Raw genomic sequence first — 17,652 nt, forward strand, 5'->3', positions numbered from 1 at the left:
GTTAGAATAGTCTTCTGAGTTCTCATGTAAATATTGAAAATCAAATGAAAATGTAGTCTCTTTTGCTTCGTTTTATTTTTCTAGTCTCGATTTGCTTGATACAAATCTCAATTTTCAGTGCATGGGTCATATTGTCATGGTATGTGAGAGAGTGAGGCTTGTAGTACCACGAAACGTTAATGATTAGTGTTTATCAGTAAATAATATGAGATACAGGATTCTATATCAATTAATTTGTAGCAGAATATGGATACGAATTTAAATTTGTTTTTGACATACTCTACAATCAGCATTTTCAAGAAAGCAAACGAATACGGAAAAATGGAAAAGTGAAGCCATAATGTATGGCCATTTTTTCCTTAACCGCAGTGTGTTAAAATGCATTGGGGAATTCAGTTCGACTCTTTTTTTTCGAAATTTCTTGAGAAATATTTTCTACTTGTGTTAGCAGCATTGAAAGGAAGAGTTTAAGAACTTCCTTACTTTCTGTATAAAACATTTCTAAAGCTTTCCTAACCCAATGTGATTCATATGCGGACTTTTTGACTTCCTATTTAACAAATTGCAAACTTTCAGCTCCATGATTTGTTGCCAGGCCTTTTTCCCTACATGCATAGTTTTCTTCTTGTTTGTGTTTCTGGTTTTACACGGATTGATTTACGAAGCTGTACATATTTGTCAACAAAGCTGTATATATATTTGATTTAGGAAGCTGTATATATGTTTATTTAGGCATGAATGAATTCAGTTGCATTTCATTTTTATAAATTTCCATTAAATTAAAAAGTTTATTCTTCGCTTTGATGATTTTGACTTGTACCATAATTTCTTCCATTATTGTTTAACTGCTTCCGTGAAGAGGAGAAAAATTTACTTCTGTAAAAGTCGAAACATCAAATAAAAGTAGACAGAAAACTCAATTCAAGCTGGAGCTTTGGAATGAGCTGATTATTAATTTCTATTATCTCCTATCTTTTTTCCTGTCTTTTTTAAATTTTTGTGTCCAGTTGGCATTTCACACTTCGATACTGATACGACGACTACCTATCTATGCAGTAAGGGAATTGAACAGAATAGAAATGTGAAACTGGTTCAGAACAATTCTGCTTGTCACATCTTTCTGCATTATCTCCATTTCCTCCTCTTCTTCTAGCAGACTGCTCTTCCAGGTTTTTCGCGGCATCTTAAAAAACTGTAAACACATCTTGCTTCATCCTGACAGTCTATCCACTTCTTTTCCACCAAATGTTAAACGTTTACCTTTTTACTCTAACTTTGCACCATCTCTTACCTTAATAGCGACTTTTATTAACATACTTTTCTTTTTTGCCGTCTTTATACATAACATTATAGTTGATGTTATGTTGACGTCACTGGATATGTCTGGAAATGCATATTATTTCATATTCCAATACGGTATAAGTCATTCTGTTGCTTAGTACATTATTTTCATCTGAACGTGAATAGCATCTCTGCATAAAGTGAACGCAGAGTCTATTTTATCCTTCTGTTCCAATCCCTCCCCTCTTCAAATGGGAATGAAACATGAGTTTTATTATCCAGAAAGCGTGTACGAAAATAGAATTCGTTTGTTCATTTGATTTCTGATATAGGATTAAATCATTGTGCCCTCCAGTCTTTTTGAATACATATTACTATTAAATGTTTTTAGATTTATAAAATAATCCACAATAAAAAGGAATTAAATGCATTTTTGCTTGATGAAAAAGAAATAAGATACTCGGGTAAGGTTCATGAAACGGGACGGGAGAAAGGTAGAAGCTTGTTAGTAATGCTAAGCTTTTCGGGAATAGTAGATAGTGTTGTACTTTCCAATTTTAAATTGGAAAATTTTTAATTGGAAGCATGATACTGTGTGTTTGATTAGTAGATAAGCAAATGAATGAAAGAAGAGAAGTTGGCAACTGTAATATCAAAGTTGTGTTTAAATCGATTACTACAGAGTAAATTTCAATATGGGATAAAAAAATTGAAAAACTCAATACAGTTTTTTTTTCAATAAGTTGGCACGTCCTTTTTTTATTAAAGTAGGTGGCATCTAAAAATTACATTTCTTAATTCTCTAAAATTGATAATTTGTTTAAATCAATTGAATCAATAATGGTATTATTCAGGGATTTGAATCCATAAAATGATGACTGAAAAACTCAGATGATTAAAGAACTCAAATTTTTTGTGTTTCGCGAAAGTTTTCGTCTGAAAATTGCATAAACTTTATCACTCATTAAATTTGGATCAACAAGTAAAAAGTTGGTGAATTGGAAAACCAAAAGTGGCATTTTTTTAAGATATTGAAAATTTTGAAATTGTTAATGTATGCACTGCATGTATGAATTCGTTAATTGGTACGATATGAGATTTTATCTCTTTGTTCTACGTTGTTGTGTACTTCAATAAAAATGGTGATCTAATAGGATCGAGCTTATGTTTCATATTTAATTCGAAATTCTAAAATTGAGAATGGATATATCAGTAAATTCATGGATAACTTTCTCCAGTGTTAATTTCATGTTGCATAGATAACATTCCTTTTTCTACACTATATCAATTACCATTTCAACTTAAAATCGGGCCGAGATAAAAATTTAATGCGTTAATAACAAAGATGTATTTTTTTGATCGAATGAAATTGGGACATTTTTGAGGATGGCAAAACAGTAGCATGCTATAAAAATCTTATTTTTTATAAAAAGCACAAAAGGCGTTTAAATGTGCAGTTCATTCCTTCATGCATATATCTGAAAAGGAAACTCTTTTTTTTCTCATCTTTTCGGTCAACGAAGAAGAAAACTATGTTTTGGTTTTTTTTTTTTCTAAATTTAATACTCTTCTCGTATTCAGGCGTCATTTGAAAATAGCATTTCTTCGGTGTAAGAGATAACTAAATTGTGAGGTTGTATTCTTTAATTAAAAGTCCTTGGATAAGTGATAAGTCTAGCAGGTAATTAACAGTCTGTGATACCGTAAAATTAAACCCATTCTAACTGTGCAACAATAATGAATTATTCGTAAACGAATACCTATGATCATGAAGTCTTAGAACAAAATCAAAAATAGATCGGTGCTATATACCATGGTACTTGGAGATTCAAGAAAATCAAGGGAAGAAGAATGCATAGAAGTTCCATTAGGGTGGGGATGGCAGTTTCATTGACGATTGATCATTTGTTCGGATGATCATTTATTCGAATATCAGTGAGCGAGCGGTACCCGGCCACCTCCCTCTCACAGTAAATGTTGATGGCGCTGCTCTGCAGTTAGTTGCTTTCGGAAATTCCACCCACTTCTAAAAATTTAACATTGTGTTGCGTCTGTCCGCATGTTTGTCGACATTCATATGCTCATATCTTTGCTTCTCTTTCTCTCCACATTCTCCTCCTTTACTTTTCTCATATTAAATTTCATTCCTTTTCGAAATTTTGTTCTCAGAAATCGAAACCATTTAATCATCCGTGTAGATAGCATTTTGGAAGTTTTTGGAAGTTTTCAACTCCTTGCATTGTTTTATTTCAGTACTTCTTAATTGATTTTTGCGGCGAAGGATTGGGAGTGAAGGGGAGGAAGAGGAAGTCAATTATAGCTTACCTTTTCCCACTAGAGCTTACTTTTTTTTCATTTATTATATATTTTTAACCGTTTTATTTAATTTCACTTTAGCTTTATTATCGTTATATAATATATGGAGCAGAATGTTTCGAATGAAATTGCCACTTTACACTTCATTGTCTTATTTTTTATTTTTTGGAAAAGGAAGATGTTTGAAGCCGATTATTCAAGATATGGCCACATATCCCTTATTCATTATTAATGTTGATTCAAGCTAATACGATGAATTCGATATCCTCACAGAGTTGTTTCTCATCTTCCTTCTTTTCGAATATTTTCATTTTTATTCCAAGCAAACAAAAAAAATCATTTTTTAAAAATTTTAGGGCTTCAGTTGTGGACATTTCTTCTCTAAATTCAGGACACGTAAAATCTACTGCATATGCTACGTCAGAAAAAAAAAGACGTATCTGATGAAAACAATTTTATCCAATCCATTGGGTGATCAGTAATATGGGTTATGGCAGATATACGCCTTCTCAAATTTTTCAAAAAAAAATCGTCTCTGGGGCATTGTTAGAACATCCAAGATTCTTATGTTTTTGCCGAAGTTATTGCTACTGATGTAGTCAATATCATGTTACGTTTGTGTACGCGTGTAATTACAGGACACGTAAATTAACATAAGAGATACTTTATTACTGGTCGTTATAGCCTTTAAGTTACAAGTGAAATTGCTTAGTTGCTTATTGCTTCTGTATTGTTAGATTTTACTCCTTTCAAACGCTAAAATTAATGCTCTAATTCAACTTAAAATCCAAAAATTAGTGTAAACTCAAAACTATTTGAACTCAGGCTTATATTTTATTTCAGTTTTGCTTTGTAAATTTAGATTTGGACAGTTGGTATAACTTTATGCTAACCTAAATCTAAATTAACTTTATGATAGTTGCTAAGACTAAATTTGTTTGTTAAGATGATTTTAAAATAATATAAAGGGATTGAGAGTGTGGGTTGGAATGTGTACATTTGGTTTGGAAAAGTTCGGGATAAAAATCACTAAATATTCATGTATTTTAAATTAAATCAGCTATCTTTTCATTTTTCCATCTCGCTATTCTAAAAGTGATAAATATCCTCCATTTCATTTCCTTGTTTTTGTCAAGTAGTAAAATTAAATTGCTGTAAAAGTGTTGGTAGTCGTACATTGTTCGCATGCTGAAATTATGATTGCATGAACATCAATTTTCCGCATCTTTTTTATTTTATAGATAGAATACTCTAGCTCTTCATTAGTGGCACAATCAAACATTTCCATGATTGAACTGTAGCTTATAAATTTGCATTATTTGCTATTTATGATAGAAAATGATGCATAATTTCGATTCATTTCATCAGTGCTTCTTACATGAGAGGTGAGATTTTGTTGATGTTAAAGTCTGATTTGTGTCTTAGATTAATGTTACATGTCACCTAGTAGTGAAGATATTAGTTGCGGCTGGCAAAAGTGGAGCAACATCAAGTTATGAATTTATATGTGATACTATAGGCTTGGTAGGGAAAGTAATCGAAATAACAATATTCTTGGCTGTTGCTGACGTTATATTACTGTAATTTTTTAATAACATGTCGGGTTTAAATATCCGAATAGCTTGCATCAAAATCTCGGCGTAGAATCAATCTTTTGATATTAGTGTGAAAAGTGCTGCGCAGTTTTGATCTTAAAAATTTTCTTGTTTCTACCTCGGTTTATTCTTCTGTATTTTTTTTCCTTTGCATTACTTCTTGGTTTGTTCCTTGGAAAGATATCGCTTTGATTCCCTGAACGAAAATCGATATTTTTTAATACTATCGATATTTTTTAATACTCTTTTCATGTGGTGGCAAATGTTGTTTGTTGTTATGCTCCAGATGATCAAAAACAATTTGTCGCATCAGTTTGTTCCCTTCTCTGTTTCCCATTGGTTGCAGCTTTAATTTCGAATTTTCAATCTGTTAATTGCTGATCATATACATATGTGTTTGTTTGCTCATAGTAAATCATTTTCTTTTCTTCTAATTTAATATTTAATAAAAAGCGTTATTTAAATGACTGGCTTAGTGATTCCTAAATTCCTGTTATACGTGAGGAAAAGAATTACTTAGTTCGAAATAATAACAATACAATATAGCGTATTTTGCATCTCAAATCAGGACCTTTTCTGATAAGAGAATGTCTTTGCAGAATGATTTCGTGGTCAGAGGTCATAGGGTGTTTTTTTAGTTTGAACAGTAGGACGGAAACTTCTGATTTGCTGGTTTATTGGTCAATTTCGAATGATTCCTGTAAACTTCATCCACTGCTGTAGTAACGACAAAATTGGTTACCAGGAGTTGGATCTGCTTTTTGCGCTGACTCACTAACAAGGATTCTTTCGCTAAGCGGTGTAAAGAAAATAGAAATAAAGATATAAAGAAATAAAACTTGATGCATGTTTCAGTCTACATTCTACTAGCTCTTTCTATTGTTATTTTATTGGTATATTGAAATGTGTTTCGAAAGTCCAGTTGGTTTACTTGCATTTCTTAGTAGATAAATTTGGTAGATACATTAGATAAATAAACTTCAGGCTTATCTTTTCTCAAAAATTTCGTGCCTGGAAATTAAGTCATTTATTACAACATCAGAAACATTGTTTATTTCACAGTTTTCCTACCTCCTTAATCCCCAAACGGGATGTGATTTTTTTGTTCTGGCTGAATGATTTTCAGAAAGTTAGCTCTCTAATGTCTTTGTGTAAATGTTTGCATCCAACCTTGCCATCAGTATTAAGGAATTCTATATGTCCTTATGAATTCCTTATGAATTTAAGCAGCAATGACAAGTAAAATTTTTGAGATTCCATTTAGTAATTTCTAAAACGACTCAAAAAAGTCGAATTCGTGCGTCATTCAGTTTCGATTCGCAACACTCGAATTTGTTGTTATTGTATGATTACGTTCCCAAGCGAATCAATAAATCATCAAACTATGCTGATAAGTTGACATTGCTTTGTGTCTGCTAAATTTTTATGCTTCAGCAGTTATCTCTGAAAATGACCTGCAAGTTGTGATGCAATGTATTCATTTTAGGCGAGATTTTTTTGACCGTTTCTCTTCTTGTCAGTATTGCGGAGCTTATAAAGGAGGACGATATTGCCATAGTTCATTTGACTGAAATCGTTATTTTGGAATTCGATTACTGAGCACGGGAATAAGCTGAATTTTGAAAATTTCGGCTCTTACCCCTGCTAGGTACTAATCATCCGAACCTTTTTTCTCCACAATGATTTATATAATTCAACTCCTAATATTAATTTCTTTATTACCTTTTAATATTTATTTTGTAACATCATGCACTGTTGGATGGTTTAAAAATTTCTGGGACCGATAAGAATATTAATGGGGGAGAATGTGAAAGAACAGTAATAATGGTAACCCAAATCCAGGTAAAAAAGGTAGGTGTTGACGAAAGTGTGATAACCCGGGGAGAAATTACTGGAGTATTAGGGTGGGTAAATTTGGATGAGATCGAAAAATAGTTCATAATAATTTCTGAGGATAAAATGTGTTGCATGTTTGGGAGTTCTCGAATGTTAGTTGCATCTTCGCCCAATCTGAATACTCATCCAATATTCCATTTTGACATGTCACAATTCATTAAAAATGTTAGGACAAACATCTCCCGATTCTGTCTGTTGCATTCATCGCCCGTGACAAAACATGGCAGTCATGGGAGACGACGTATTAATACGTGGTTGTTTCATTAATTTTGGCTGTAATCATTCAGAGGAAGAAATCTCTCAATTGTCATTTCGCAAATTAAATAAGGGAGTGATAGACAGATGAATTTTTTTCTAGGGAACTGAGTGGTGCGTGAATGCTTCAACCTACTTAATACCGTTTCAGATAAATCGAAGCATGCACAAGTCGTTTTCCATAGAATGTAGACAGTCAAGTTGCAAGGGGAGTTGGGGGATTGAAATGATAGCTTGAAAAATAAAGTTTCATTACATTTAAGCTCAGGAGTGGAAGGAATGCAGCTCGAAGAAGTTCGTTTTTTTGCGAGTGACGAGTAAGGGATAGGTTTGAAATTCGAGCTAGTTAACTGCTAATGGTTCACTCATCCTTCTTCTTGCTGTATTAAGTTCTATAGCTTAAGCTCCAAGTGAAGCCAGAGTTCGAGCTCATTTGATGTTGTAAAGTGTAGCAACTGCTATTTACTTGCTGTTCCATCTTTTCCTTCATTTTTCCTTTCCTCTTGCACGGATTGTCTTATACAGCTCTGTTTACCATTCTTCGGCTTCTATATCATTTGTTTAAAATTTTTTACTTAAAACTTTAAATGTTTGAATTTTCATGACATCACACTGTATATTTGTAGCGCATTTCATTGATAGCTGTAGTTTTCATTTCTGTATCCACTCATATTTATGTCAGCAAAGGGCTTTCAGTTGTTTCAAACTTGATCTTTTCCTTAATGAAACAAAATAGCTTTTTTCCGTCTTAGTAATTGCTGGAACTAACTTCTCTATCATAGCTGGTGACTAGATTAAACAGAACTCATTCATTGCTGAATAACTGTAGATTTCGGTTGTACGAGGATTTGAGAAAAACTTTAGCAGACTTATTCGAGAAGGGGTGTTAGTGGTTTTATTAGTCACGAAAAAAATGCTTGTTTTCCTGATTGCTTTTTGTTTGTTTACTTCTAATCACACCTCTGTTTTGTGTCATTAGTTGATATGTTATCGACTTGCTTAACCTAAGACGTCATACTGAGTGTCCACTAATATTGTTATATTTTTGTATTTTTACATGAGAAGTAACGTGCGAAAGTGTGAAAAAATGTAGAAAGCATTGAAATGTCGAATAAATGATTGTCGGCGTCAAGATTTGGACACTTCTAGTTTGGAAAGTATTCTATATTATGCTATCCAGTATTTGGTTTTAAACTGATAAATACATCTTGTATATGGGATATCAGTCTACAAAAGCTGCTGTTGTAATCGTGGTATAGCAAAGCAAATTATCAAAATATTTTCATTATTGCAGTCAGTTGTATAGTTATGGACAAGATTTTATTATCCTGGGTTTTACTTTTACTGGATTTGTTAAAGACAAAGTTTCTGCAGGTTATTCTATATTGATAAGATATTCTTGCTTTACTTCCTCCACTTCATGTTGCAATGGTGCGAAATGATTCACGGATTCTTATTTTCATTGCTGGTAAATTGATATTTGATTTAGGTCCTAATGTTCTGAATAGGGAGAAATTCAATTTATGAACAATTTGACACTTCCCTCGAATATCTCATTGGTACCTATCAGCTTTCCCTTTTTGTTTACCAGTTCTTGTCATCGAATAACTTTTCAGCCCAACTTCATACAGTGTTGGACATTCTTTGTTTCTTGTGGCCAACTAGGTTCAATTAGATGAAAATAACTATTTTAGATATGGGACTCAAGCTTGGCCTTGTACACAAATGTTATATGCTTTGATATATTGATAAATAGACATCGCATGCTTTAAGAAGCATCGAAAGATTAATTAGTTTTGTTGTTTTGTTTTACATGAGTTCTTGAAGTTCAAATTCCACTCGATTTATTTAAATATACCTCATATAATCCTTAAAATTTTTTTCATGTTAAGGCCGTTAAGTCAGTGATAAGTAACTGTTATGCTTTTGGTTTTTTTTTTTTTTTTTTTTAATTACTACTCGTGACTTGCATGGCTTACTATTTCCAAGAGAAAGAAGTCTCAGGAAAGAATAAATTTTAATATTTATGACGGCAGTAATAATATTTGATGATAGGGATATTTGATAGTAATTATGTCGTAATCATTTTTCGTCTGAATTTTTGCACTGCTGTTGATGGTTTAGTACTGAAATGGTGTTTCCATTTTAATGGTAACGCTATCATTGATACCATAATCTCAGTAAATGATACTTATTTTTAACAATAACGATGGAGTGAATAGTGTTTATCATATGACTGAATATTAAGCACTACCTCTTCATTTGCATACTATCAATTATTTATGGATGACGATTGACACATGCTCACTGATAATGATAATTATGAGTCAGCATATGTCAATCTATGTTATATGAATCTCACAAATTTTTTTCACCCATGGACAGTAGAAATACCATCTATGCTTCGTCCAAATAACCATACATATGTAAAAGGTGGAAAGGTTTCGCTTCGGTAAATAGATGCTTATCATGCAGTCTAGGCGAAATTTATTTTCCTGTACGAAGCTTTCGTTAGATTCGTTAGATTTGCTTCTGCAACGAGTTTAATTTGATTATTTGCGCAGTTTTGAACTATCTGTGCAGCAGTCATACTCCACTTGATTCTCCTTTCTTCCATTTCTATAAAAATAATTTCTTCATTACAAACTCGTTTTTTAGCATGCAAAATCTTTTCCCATCTCTGAGAAGATAGCGTAAATATGTCCGCTCCTTCTATTCTACTGTAGGCAATGAAGTAAATGAAGTATCCACGCTTCAGTATTTTGCATCACAGGATTCAATTTCGTAGAAACACTGCTTCAGTTTATAAAACCAACTGTTAAATTATGAATTTTTTCCGTTCTAAACTTTATTTATATATTTAAATTCCATCAAAAATTTCCAACAAAATAGATTTGTTTCATTCCAATCACTTTTTATTCCTCTTCCCGCTTCTCTTCCGCAGTACCTCTCCCAAACCATCGTTTAATAATAAGCAAAACCCGTTAACCCTTTTTTTTCCTTCACTGTTTCAGTTGAATAGAATAGTATTCAAGATTCTATTCTCTCCTACTTTCAGGATTACTGGAACTTTCAGACGGACATTGAGAGGTAGTCCTTTTTTTTTTTCTCTGGCATATAGTTCTCTTACCAACTTTAGCTATTGATGGTGGTAATGGTAAAACAGGTAGCGTTAGTTTCCGTTGAATTGCCGCTTTTTTGCCATTGTAATCTCCTAAAATGAACAATAGAAATTCTAATGATAAGATTCCCAGTAGCTTTTTTGCGTTTTTTATTTGCTTCATCTGTTTTTTCCAGTAAAAAATGCCTTCTTTTCTTCGCCTTCTTTCTTCTTTTTCACCTTCTTTTTTCTTTGGAATGGTGAATTCCGTACCGACCACTATGCCCATCCCTGCGAAAAAATTTTGGAGGTTTTGAAAATAATTCTAAAATATTTGGAATATCATTATACTACGCTGTTAATTTCTTTAAAAAAGGGATTAATATTTTTTTAAATTAAATTAGCAGTTTAATATAATGAAATTCCAAATGTCTCACTGCTTAATATTGCGTGTGAAATAGCCATCATTGGTGGGAAAGATTTTTTATGATGGCAAAAAGTTGAATTCTTCATTCTCCGAATACTTTTAAATCTTTTCACCTTTCGCTTTCTCAATAACAGCCAGTTCTTTTTTCTTTTTTTTATTCAATGGAATATTTTTGCATTTAAAGTGGGTATTGTTTGGAAATGTTTAATTTTAGAGATTCCAGACTCATTCCTACTGATTTTAGGAGTTGTTTTCATTTGGTTTACTTTAAAATGCATGCTTACTTACTTAAGACTCTTCACTTCCTCTTCTCAATATTTTGTCTACGATATTTTGATATCCTTCCGTTATGGTAGTAAATTATGTCTTCTGCACTTCCAACAGAAATAGTTTGATTCATGAGAGTGAAGAGAAAGAGAAGAAACAATCAAATATGATGAATGAAGAATTAGACAAAACGGAGATGTAACGAAGGAGACACCGCTGACCTTGACTTCGTTGAGCTTCACGTTTCCATTCATTTTCCTCTTTTTTTCGCACCAACTTGATGAATATATCTTCATTTTTACACTTTAGCTTTCGATTATCGATGAAATGGAACTTTCATTTACAATTTGCAGTTATATCATGCTATATATTGTTTGTAGAGAGTGAAAATGTTAGCAAATAGAGCAAATTCAGTAAACAGATTCAGTATACGTGTTTTTATTAATATAATAATATTGCCACTATAATAACTGAACTATAATTTCGCTTGTTCAGGTGTCCTTGTTTCGTATTTTCTCTGATGATAATTTTGGTTAAAAATTAAAACCGCTACTTTTTACTTTGGTTGAAATGACAGATAAAGCCTCGAGCGGATAGAAAGTGACAAACAAGTGATAAACCATTATTTGTGTACTTTTTCAGACAACGGCAAACGAAATCGTAAATTCACTAGTGTTCATTAATGATATGTGCATATAGACAATGGAAAACGTATGTTTGTTCTTTTTTTTGCTAATTATTTAGCATTAACTGATAAAATCTTATTACTTTTAAATAGAAATCTTGCAAATTAAGCTATCTTACCGATAACTTCTCTGAAAATAATGATACGGGCTGCTGGTCGGTCATTCCAAATCCCGGAGCATAAAGATTAATCGGTGCTCATAGGTAACGATTACGCTGGTTGCACAACCTCAATTGATAAGAGTACTGAACTTGATCCAGTTCGTATCAGTTATTTGATAGGTTAGTCACTTAGTTCGAGCGTTTAGTGAGTGATATCAAATCCTTATTTCGAATGACTAATTCTTTTTTTTAGTTAAAAAGAACTACTGAACATTTTGGAATGTTGTAACAAACTGCATTATCGCCTTTGCCTTTCTTCCCTAAATTTTGTGCATCAATGACAAATAATCCTTCTGTTTCACTTGTCATGCTTTTTTCCTACTATTACCTGACATCGTCTTATTTTTACAATCAAAAGTCTTTTTAATTCAACTAATAATTTACTCATTATAATATGCTTGTATTGCATTTCTCATTATCTGCCCTGTATTATACTGCTAGCTTGAATTACAGTGGCCAAATGTTAAATGCATTAAAAAATTGTAGTGAGGCTATTTATTTGTCTTAGTTTTGGGTTTGGAAAGATGAATAAAGTGAAGCTAATTTCATTGGAAGAATAGATTGTTCAAACTATTGTTTGTTTTGAGATAAGAGATATGATGAGACCTAGGAAGAATGATAGAATGTATCTCACTTTTCAGTATATAGTTAAATGACGGATACCAGCGGAAAAATAACCGAAAAAAGATCGTTTTGATAGGAAAGTATGGTCTCTAAATCCTATGAGGATAAATGGCAGCATTTACATCGCTTTTATACTTGCTGCATTTGCACTGCACTTTAATTCTGTGAAATAGAGCTATAACAAACTGTAATTCATTTTCTTCTTTCTCTGTAAATAACGCGTTGTGCACTTTTAACATAAAATATAAATTAAAATTATATTTACCGAAATATAATTGGTAAGGGGTTATTATGTTGGCAGTGTTATGAAAGATGTATTCCCCTCATGATGCTGAAAAAGCAGGAAGTAATTTATTGTTTTTGTTGCATCCATATTGTCAAGGGTTTGATATGCAATAAGGCATACATTTATGTTTTTGGATAAATGAAATGTAGTGCAGTTGTAGAATCATTTTTCGATTTTTTTTTTTTTTTTTTTACATAATATAAGGAAACACTTTGACATAATATAAGGAAACATTTCTTTGATTACTGCATCGGTGTGAAATCTTTTCCGCCCAGCAAAACAGGGAAAGAAACGCAGGTGAGTCAACGTGAAATTAATTATAAAAGCAAGAGAGGAACGAGGCGAAGACGTTAAATTAAAATTGCAATTTTGGATATGTTGAATCTCGAAGTGTTGAAATACTCCTGCAGAATTATACGAATCAAACTTATCAGCTCACTATATCATTAATGTTGCTATGTAGTTGAAGGTATCTTCCAAGTGGTAAAATATGGTAGAAAATCAGATGGGTTTCACAAAATTGACTACATATCATGGGCTTACATTTCACTACAGAAGAAACCAAACAGATACATTCTAATTATGATAATAATAATGATTAGTAATTATGATATTAACAAACAAGTGTTTTCTTTTTCCATCATTAGAGATATATCTGTTTTATTTTCTGTTCTTTAATATTGGCTTTGTTGGTATTTTGCAGGGGCACCTACCCTCAACAAACACGCCAATCTCACCGCATGCGCAGTCAGAGACATCAAACGCCCCCACAACAAATGGTAAGCCTAATTACTTACATGATGTATTAACATGCCTAACTTACCGCGCTACTGCTGCTTCTCTCCTGCTACCCACTACTGATACTACTACCGCTGCTACCAACACAAGCTCATTCTGTTGCGCAAACCTCATTTACACCGATGATTTGTCATTTAATTGATGACGGAATGATCAGTGAATTTCGTATCTCCTTCTCATCTAATTTTATATGATTGTATCAGTATTTTCAAAATTTTCGAAAAAAAAAAATTCTGTTTCAAATTTTCAAAAAAAAAAATTCTGTTCCAAAAACTTATCAAATTTTGAAAATAGAGACGATAGGGTGAGCATAATTATTAAATTGCAGCGGGGAGAGAAGGGAAGGGAAAGATTGGAGAAAGATATGAATGATTTTACCGCAATGTATTGACTTTAAAGTACCCTTCTTTGAGTTCTACGGATGAACTCCTTCAACGACATATGCGTGAGATAGTATGTTGAAAATGTTGGTCTTCTTGATAAATCAAGTAGACAAAAAAATATTTTGCCTCTTTTGTGATACTGTCTGATTGGACTATTACTTCCTTACATTTAAAGCTAAATATTTGGCAGTTAGCACCAAGTCATTAACTATTGAAGTTATATAAATTGTTGTGTTCCAGCTAATCAATTAACATTAAACCTATCTTTCTTCAAACAAAATTTTTATGTAACATCTGATATAAAACCGAACCGGAGGGCTCACCTCAGAGGCTTAACAATCCGCAGTATCCGGATATCTGATCCTAGCTGGTCATTGCTAGTCTGTATTGTCTTCCCCATATAGTTGTAAACAGTTTGTGCTTGTTAATCGTTGCCGCTATGTTTAACCATGAATGAATATGTATCATTGGAACTCTGCATATCTATCTATTATGAATAGTCTTTTCCAGAGAAAAGGACACTGATGATTTTGGATCTTCCATAAATCAGTTTTAAATTCAATTTCTATTTGAATTCAGGAAAAGTGAGCGGTGGTAGCAAAACACAGTACACATACGAATATTTGGCTCAGTTGCTTAAGGACAAGAAACAACTGGAAGCGTTCCCCAATGTTTTCCATCATCTCGATCGTCTTGCTGAAGAAGGTTTTTTATTTTATTTAAAAGATATGGCTGTTTCGTTTGTTACGCTCACGCATTTCCGATATGTAGTTAGTGCTATTTCGAATCCTTCATTTCCTTTAAGTAATTTTCCTAAATTTGAGAGCGTATTTTCTATACTTGATCGAAAATTGTCATACTAGAAGTTTTAATTTTAAATAAACGAGGGTTTTTTATCTCTCTTTTTTTTAGAAAGTTCAGCATTTGAATTATAAATTTTTGTATACAGAAATCAGCAGAGTGCGAGTTTCGTTATTTCAATTCGAGTTTGCAAAAGATGCAATGTCGAATCTACCAGAACCAGAGGGTGAAGTTACCACCATGACAGAAAAAATATTTGTTCCCGTGAAGGAACATCCTGATGTAAGTGTTATTTTGACTTATAAACAGTTACTGAGACATAATTCATCTGCTTTTCCTGATTACTTTTCATGCATTTTTCGTATACGTATTTGTGTATTTAAGTTTCCTCATAACAATGGCTAATTTTTTTCTTTTTGGAAGTATCATCTTTAGTCGGTTATAAGGTAAAACAATGGTTTGAATTAAGCTTAGGTTCACTTAGTGGTAGATTAACTCACTTCCAATGATATTTGATAAAAAATAATTTATCGGTTTATTTGGACACCATAGGATTGTATCACTTTCAGTTACTAGCAGGCAAACGCTAACGACCAAAATATTCCACTAACACATCTGAATCGTAATCGGAGAGTACTTTGGTCGTTAAAAAAAAAGGAATTTTTGCAATATTTATAACGAAGTCTTAATGACATTAAAGATGGCGTTTGCTTGGAGCTATTGACAGAATTATCAAAGTCATGTTAAGATAACTGTCAAAGCTATTGTTTTGGTTAATTTATACGCTTTTCAGTATAATTTTGTCGGGAGGATATTGGGTCCACGTGGTATGACAGCTAAGCAGCTAGAACAAGAAACTGGCTGTAAAATAATGGTCCGAGGCAAAGGGTCGATGCGCGATAAAGCTAAGGTATGAAGCACTCCTCATTGTGCATAACTTTTTTAGGTTAATAATTTGATACTTCAACTTCTAAAATTTCATAAAATTCGTTAGGTTTTTCAGAAGTCTGTATTTTATTTACGCGTAACTTTCGAAGAATTTTTAGGAAGAAGCAAACCGTGGAAAACCCAACTGGGAACATTTATCAGAAGAGTTACATGTTCTGATACAGTGCGAGGATACACCGAATCGTGCACTTTTAAAACTAAAACGAGCTGCAGCTGAAGTAAAAAAGTTACTTGTGCCCTCGGTGAGTTCATTTTTTCTGGAATTAACGCTATCTATTATGTGGTATGAGAATGTGATTTCAGTTGTTGACGTTACTAATTTTCAATATGAGAATAATGATATTGTTTAACACTGATAGGCGCTCTTGACGATTTTTTCACTTGGCGTTGGTTAACTAATAATCATATGGTAAATTCCCTGTTAGCTTGAATTCCCCAGTTTAAATTCTGCTATGGTTCAACACATCAGTATTGATCAGCTGTAGCTATCCTCTCACTGCTGTGAAATATACAAATCAAATCGATAGAAATATGCTTAACATGAGTCTTAAATCGTTTCACAAATATACTGATATCATCAACCTGCCGCAACTCAACCATCAACCCACGATTGTTTTGTAGTCAGATGATGATGAACTGAAACGCAAACAGCTGATGGAGTTAGCGATCATCAATGGAACTTACCGATCCGGAAGCGTTAACCAAACAGCTGCTGCGCAAGTTGCAGCTGCAGCTGCAGCCAACAAAAATTCCCTGGCTGCTTTGCAAGCTCGCCTGATGGCTCCACTACCTCTTGCTGCTACACAGGTGACCTCATGAATTTTTTGTAAAAGTTATTTGAGTAGCCTTAACCGATCTGCGGTTCCTGCTTTTTTTAGAATTCCCTTGCATCTTTTTAAGCTCATATATGACCTTTATAGCCGAATAATCTCCGATCGCCTGGTTTAACTGGAGCGCCAATTATCCTGTCGCCTTCACGTGGTACTGCACCTACAGCTGCGACCGCGGCGGCCGCAGCTCTCGCAGCACAGTTGCAGGCAGTAGCAAGTCAGCAACAAAATGTTGCAGCTGCGTTCACACAACAAGGACCAGCGGCTGTGGCTGCGTTGCCAGCACAGTTGTTGCAAAATCCGGCATTGGCGCAAAATGAATATGGACAGCTGTACCTTAGGTAAGCTGTCTAACAGTAACTTACATGGTAGATTTATTAAAGCCGTTTCGTTGCCCTCAAAATAATGAACAATATAATGTTGTTTGGTTTTCGGGTGCTAATCTGTTGTGATCGTGCACGGCCTATGAACATTGAAATAACTCAGTAATTTCTAACTTATTTTAGTATTTCCAGCTCATTACCGTACGATCCGTCGGGTGCAGCAGGTTATGGCGCACCAGTAAGCAGCACCGCCGCTACCCTTCAAGCTCAAGCTCAGGTTCAGGCTCAGCAGCAACAGCAGTATGCAGCTGCAGCTGCCGCTGCCATGCTTGGTGCGAATGCATATATCGGCGATTATACATCAGTCGATATATCGCATGCCGGTCAGTGATTGCTTTTTAACTAAGAAGTCAGAAAATGGGGTTTGGTATTCTATAGATGGATGCTGACTTTCGTTATCGATAAGCTTCAAGTCGCGGTGATAAGGAACAATTGTTAACGTTTAAACAACTTGGGATCTCCTTCAAATTACTAGAAATTAATTTGTATAAGCGATGAGAAAAAAATATTAATTTACTTTTCAAACCGCGGAATAATGGAAAGATCAAGGATCAGAGCATTATTATTTCAACCACCAGTTTCCGTTAATTAGTTGAGGTGAAGATAGTCCTTTACA

The 17,652-nt window shown here is 33.5% G+C and overlaps 2 protein-coding genes across 2 annotated transcripts in view; one reads left to right on the forward strand and one right to left on the reverse strand.

Annotated features, from left to right (window-relative positions):
* Positions 1 to 9,819: 9,819 nt before the first annotated feature.
* Positions 9,820 to 11,986, reverse strand: LOAG_03228 (hypothetical protein; the record flags this gene model as incomplete). The annotated part of the gene is made up of 4 exons (XM_003138765.1): positions 9,820 to 9,962; positions 10,474 to 10,734; positions 11,359 to 11,440; positions 11,942 to 11,986. 4 exons carry the CDS (start codon positions 11,984 to 11,986, stop codon positions 9,820 to 9,822), a joined length of 531 nt encoding a protein of 176 aa, XP_003138813.1.
* A 933-nt stretch (positions 11,987 to 12,919) lies between these two features.
* The window catches only part of LOAG_17151 (hypothetical protein), a gene marked incomplete at its 5' end in the record, with an annotated part of 6,859 nt that continues 2,126 nt past the window's right edge, over positions 12,920 to 17,652 (forward strand). The window contains 10 exons of the mRNA XM_020449810.1: positions 12,920 to 12,990; positions 13,121 to 13,190; positions 13,597 to 13,672; positions 14,654 to 14,779; positions 15,024 to 15,157; positions 15,669 to 15,785; positions 15,922 to 16,065; positions 16,445 to 16,630; positions 16,744 to 16,994; positions 17,169 to 17,359. Coding sequence (XP_020306608.1) covers positions 12,920 to 12,990; positions 13,121 to 13,190; positions 13,597 to 13,672; positions 14,654 to 14,779; positions 15,024 to 15,157; positions 15,669 to 15,785; positions 15,922 to 16,065; positions 16,445 to 16,630; positions 16,744 to 16,994; positions 17,169 to 17,359 — 1,366 coding nt within the window. The remainder of the gene's footprint in view (positions 12,991 to 13,120; positions 13,191 to 13,596; positions 13,673 to 14,653; positions 14,780 to 15,023; positions 15,158 to 15,668; positions 15,786 to 15,921; positions 16,066 to 16,444; positions 16,631 to 16,743; positions 16,995 to 17,168; positions 17,360 to 17,652) is intronic.

The sequence above is a fragment of the Loa loa genome (assembly GCF_000183805.2).
Source record: "Loa loa unplaced genomic scaffold supercont3.45, whole genome shotgun sequence".
Taxonomy (NCBI): Eukaryota; Metazoa; Nematoda; class Chromadorea; order Rhabditida; family Onchocercidae; genus Loa; species Loa loa.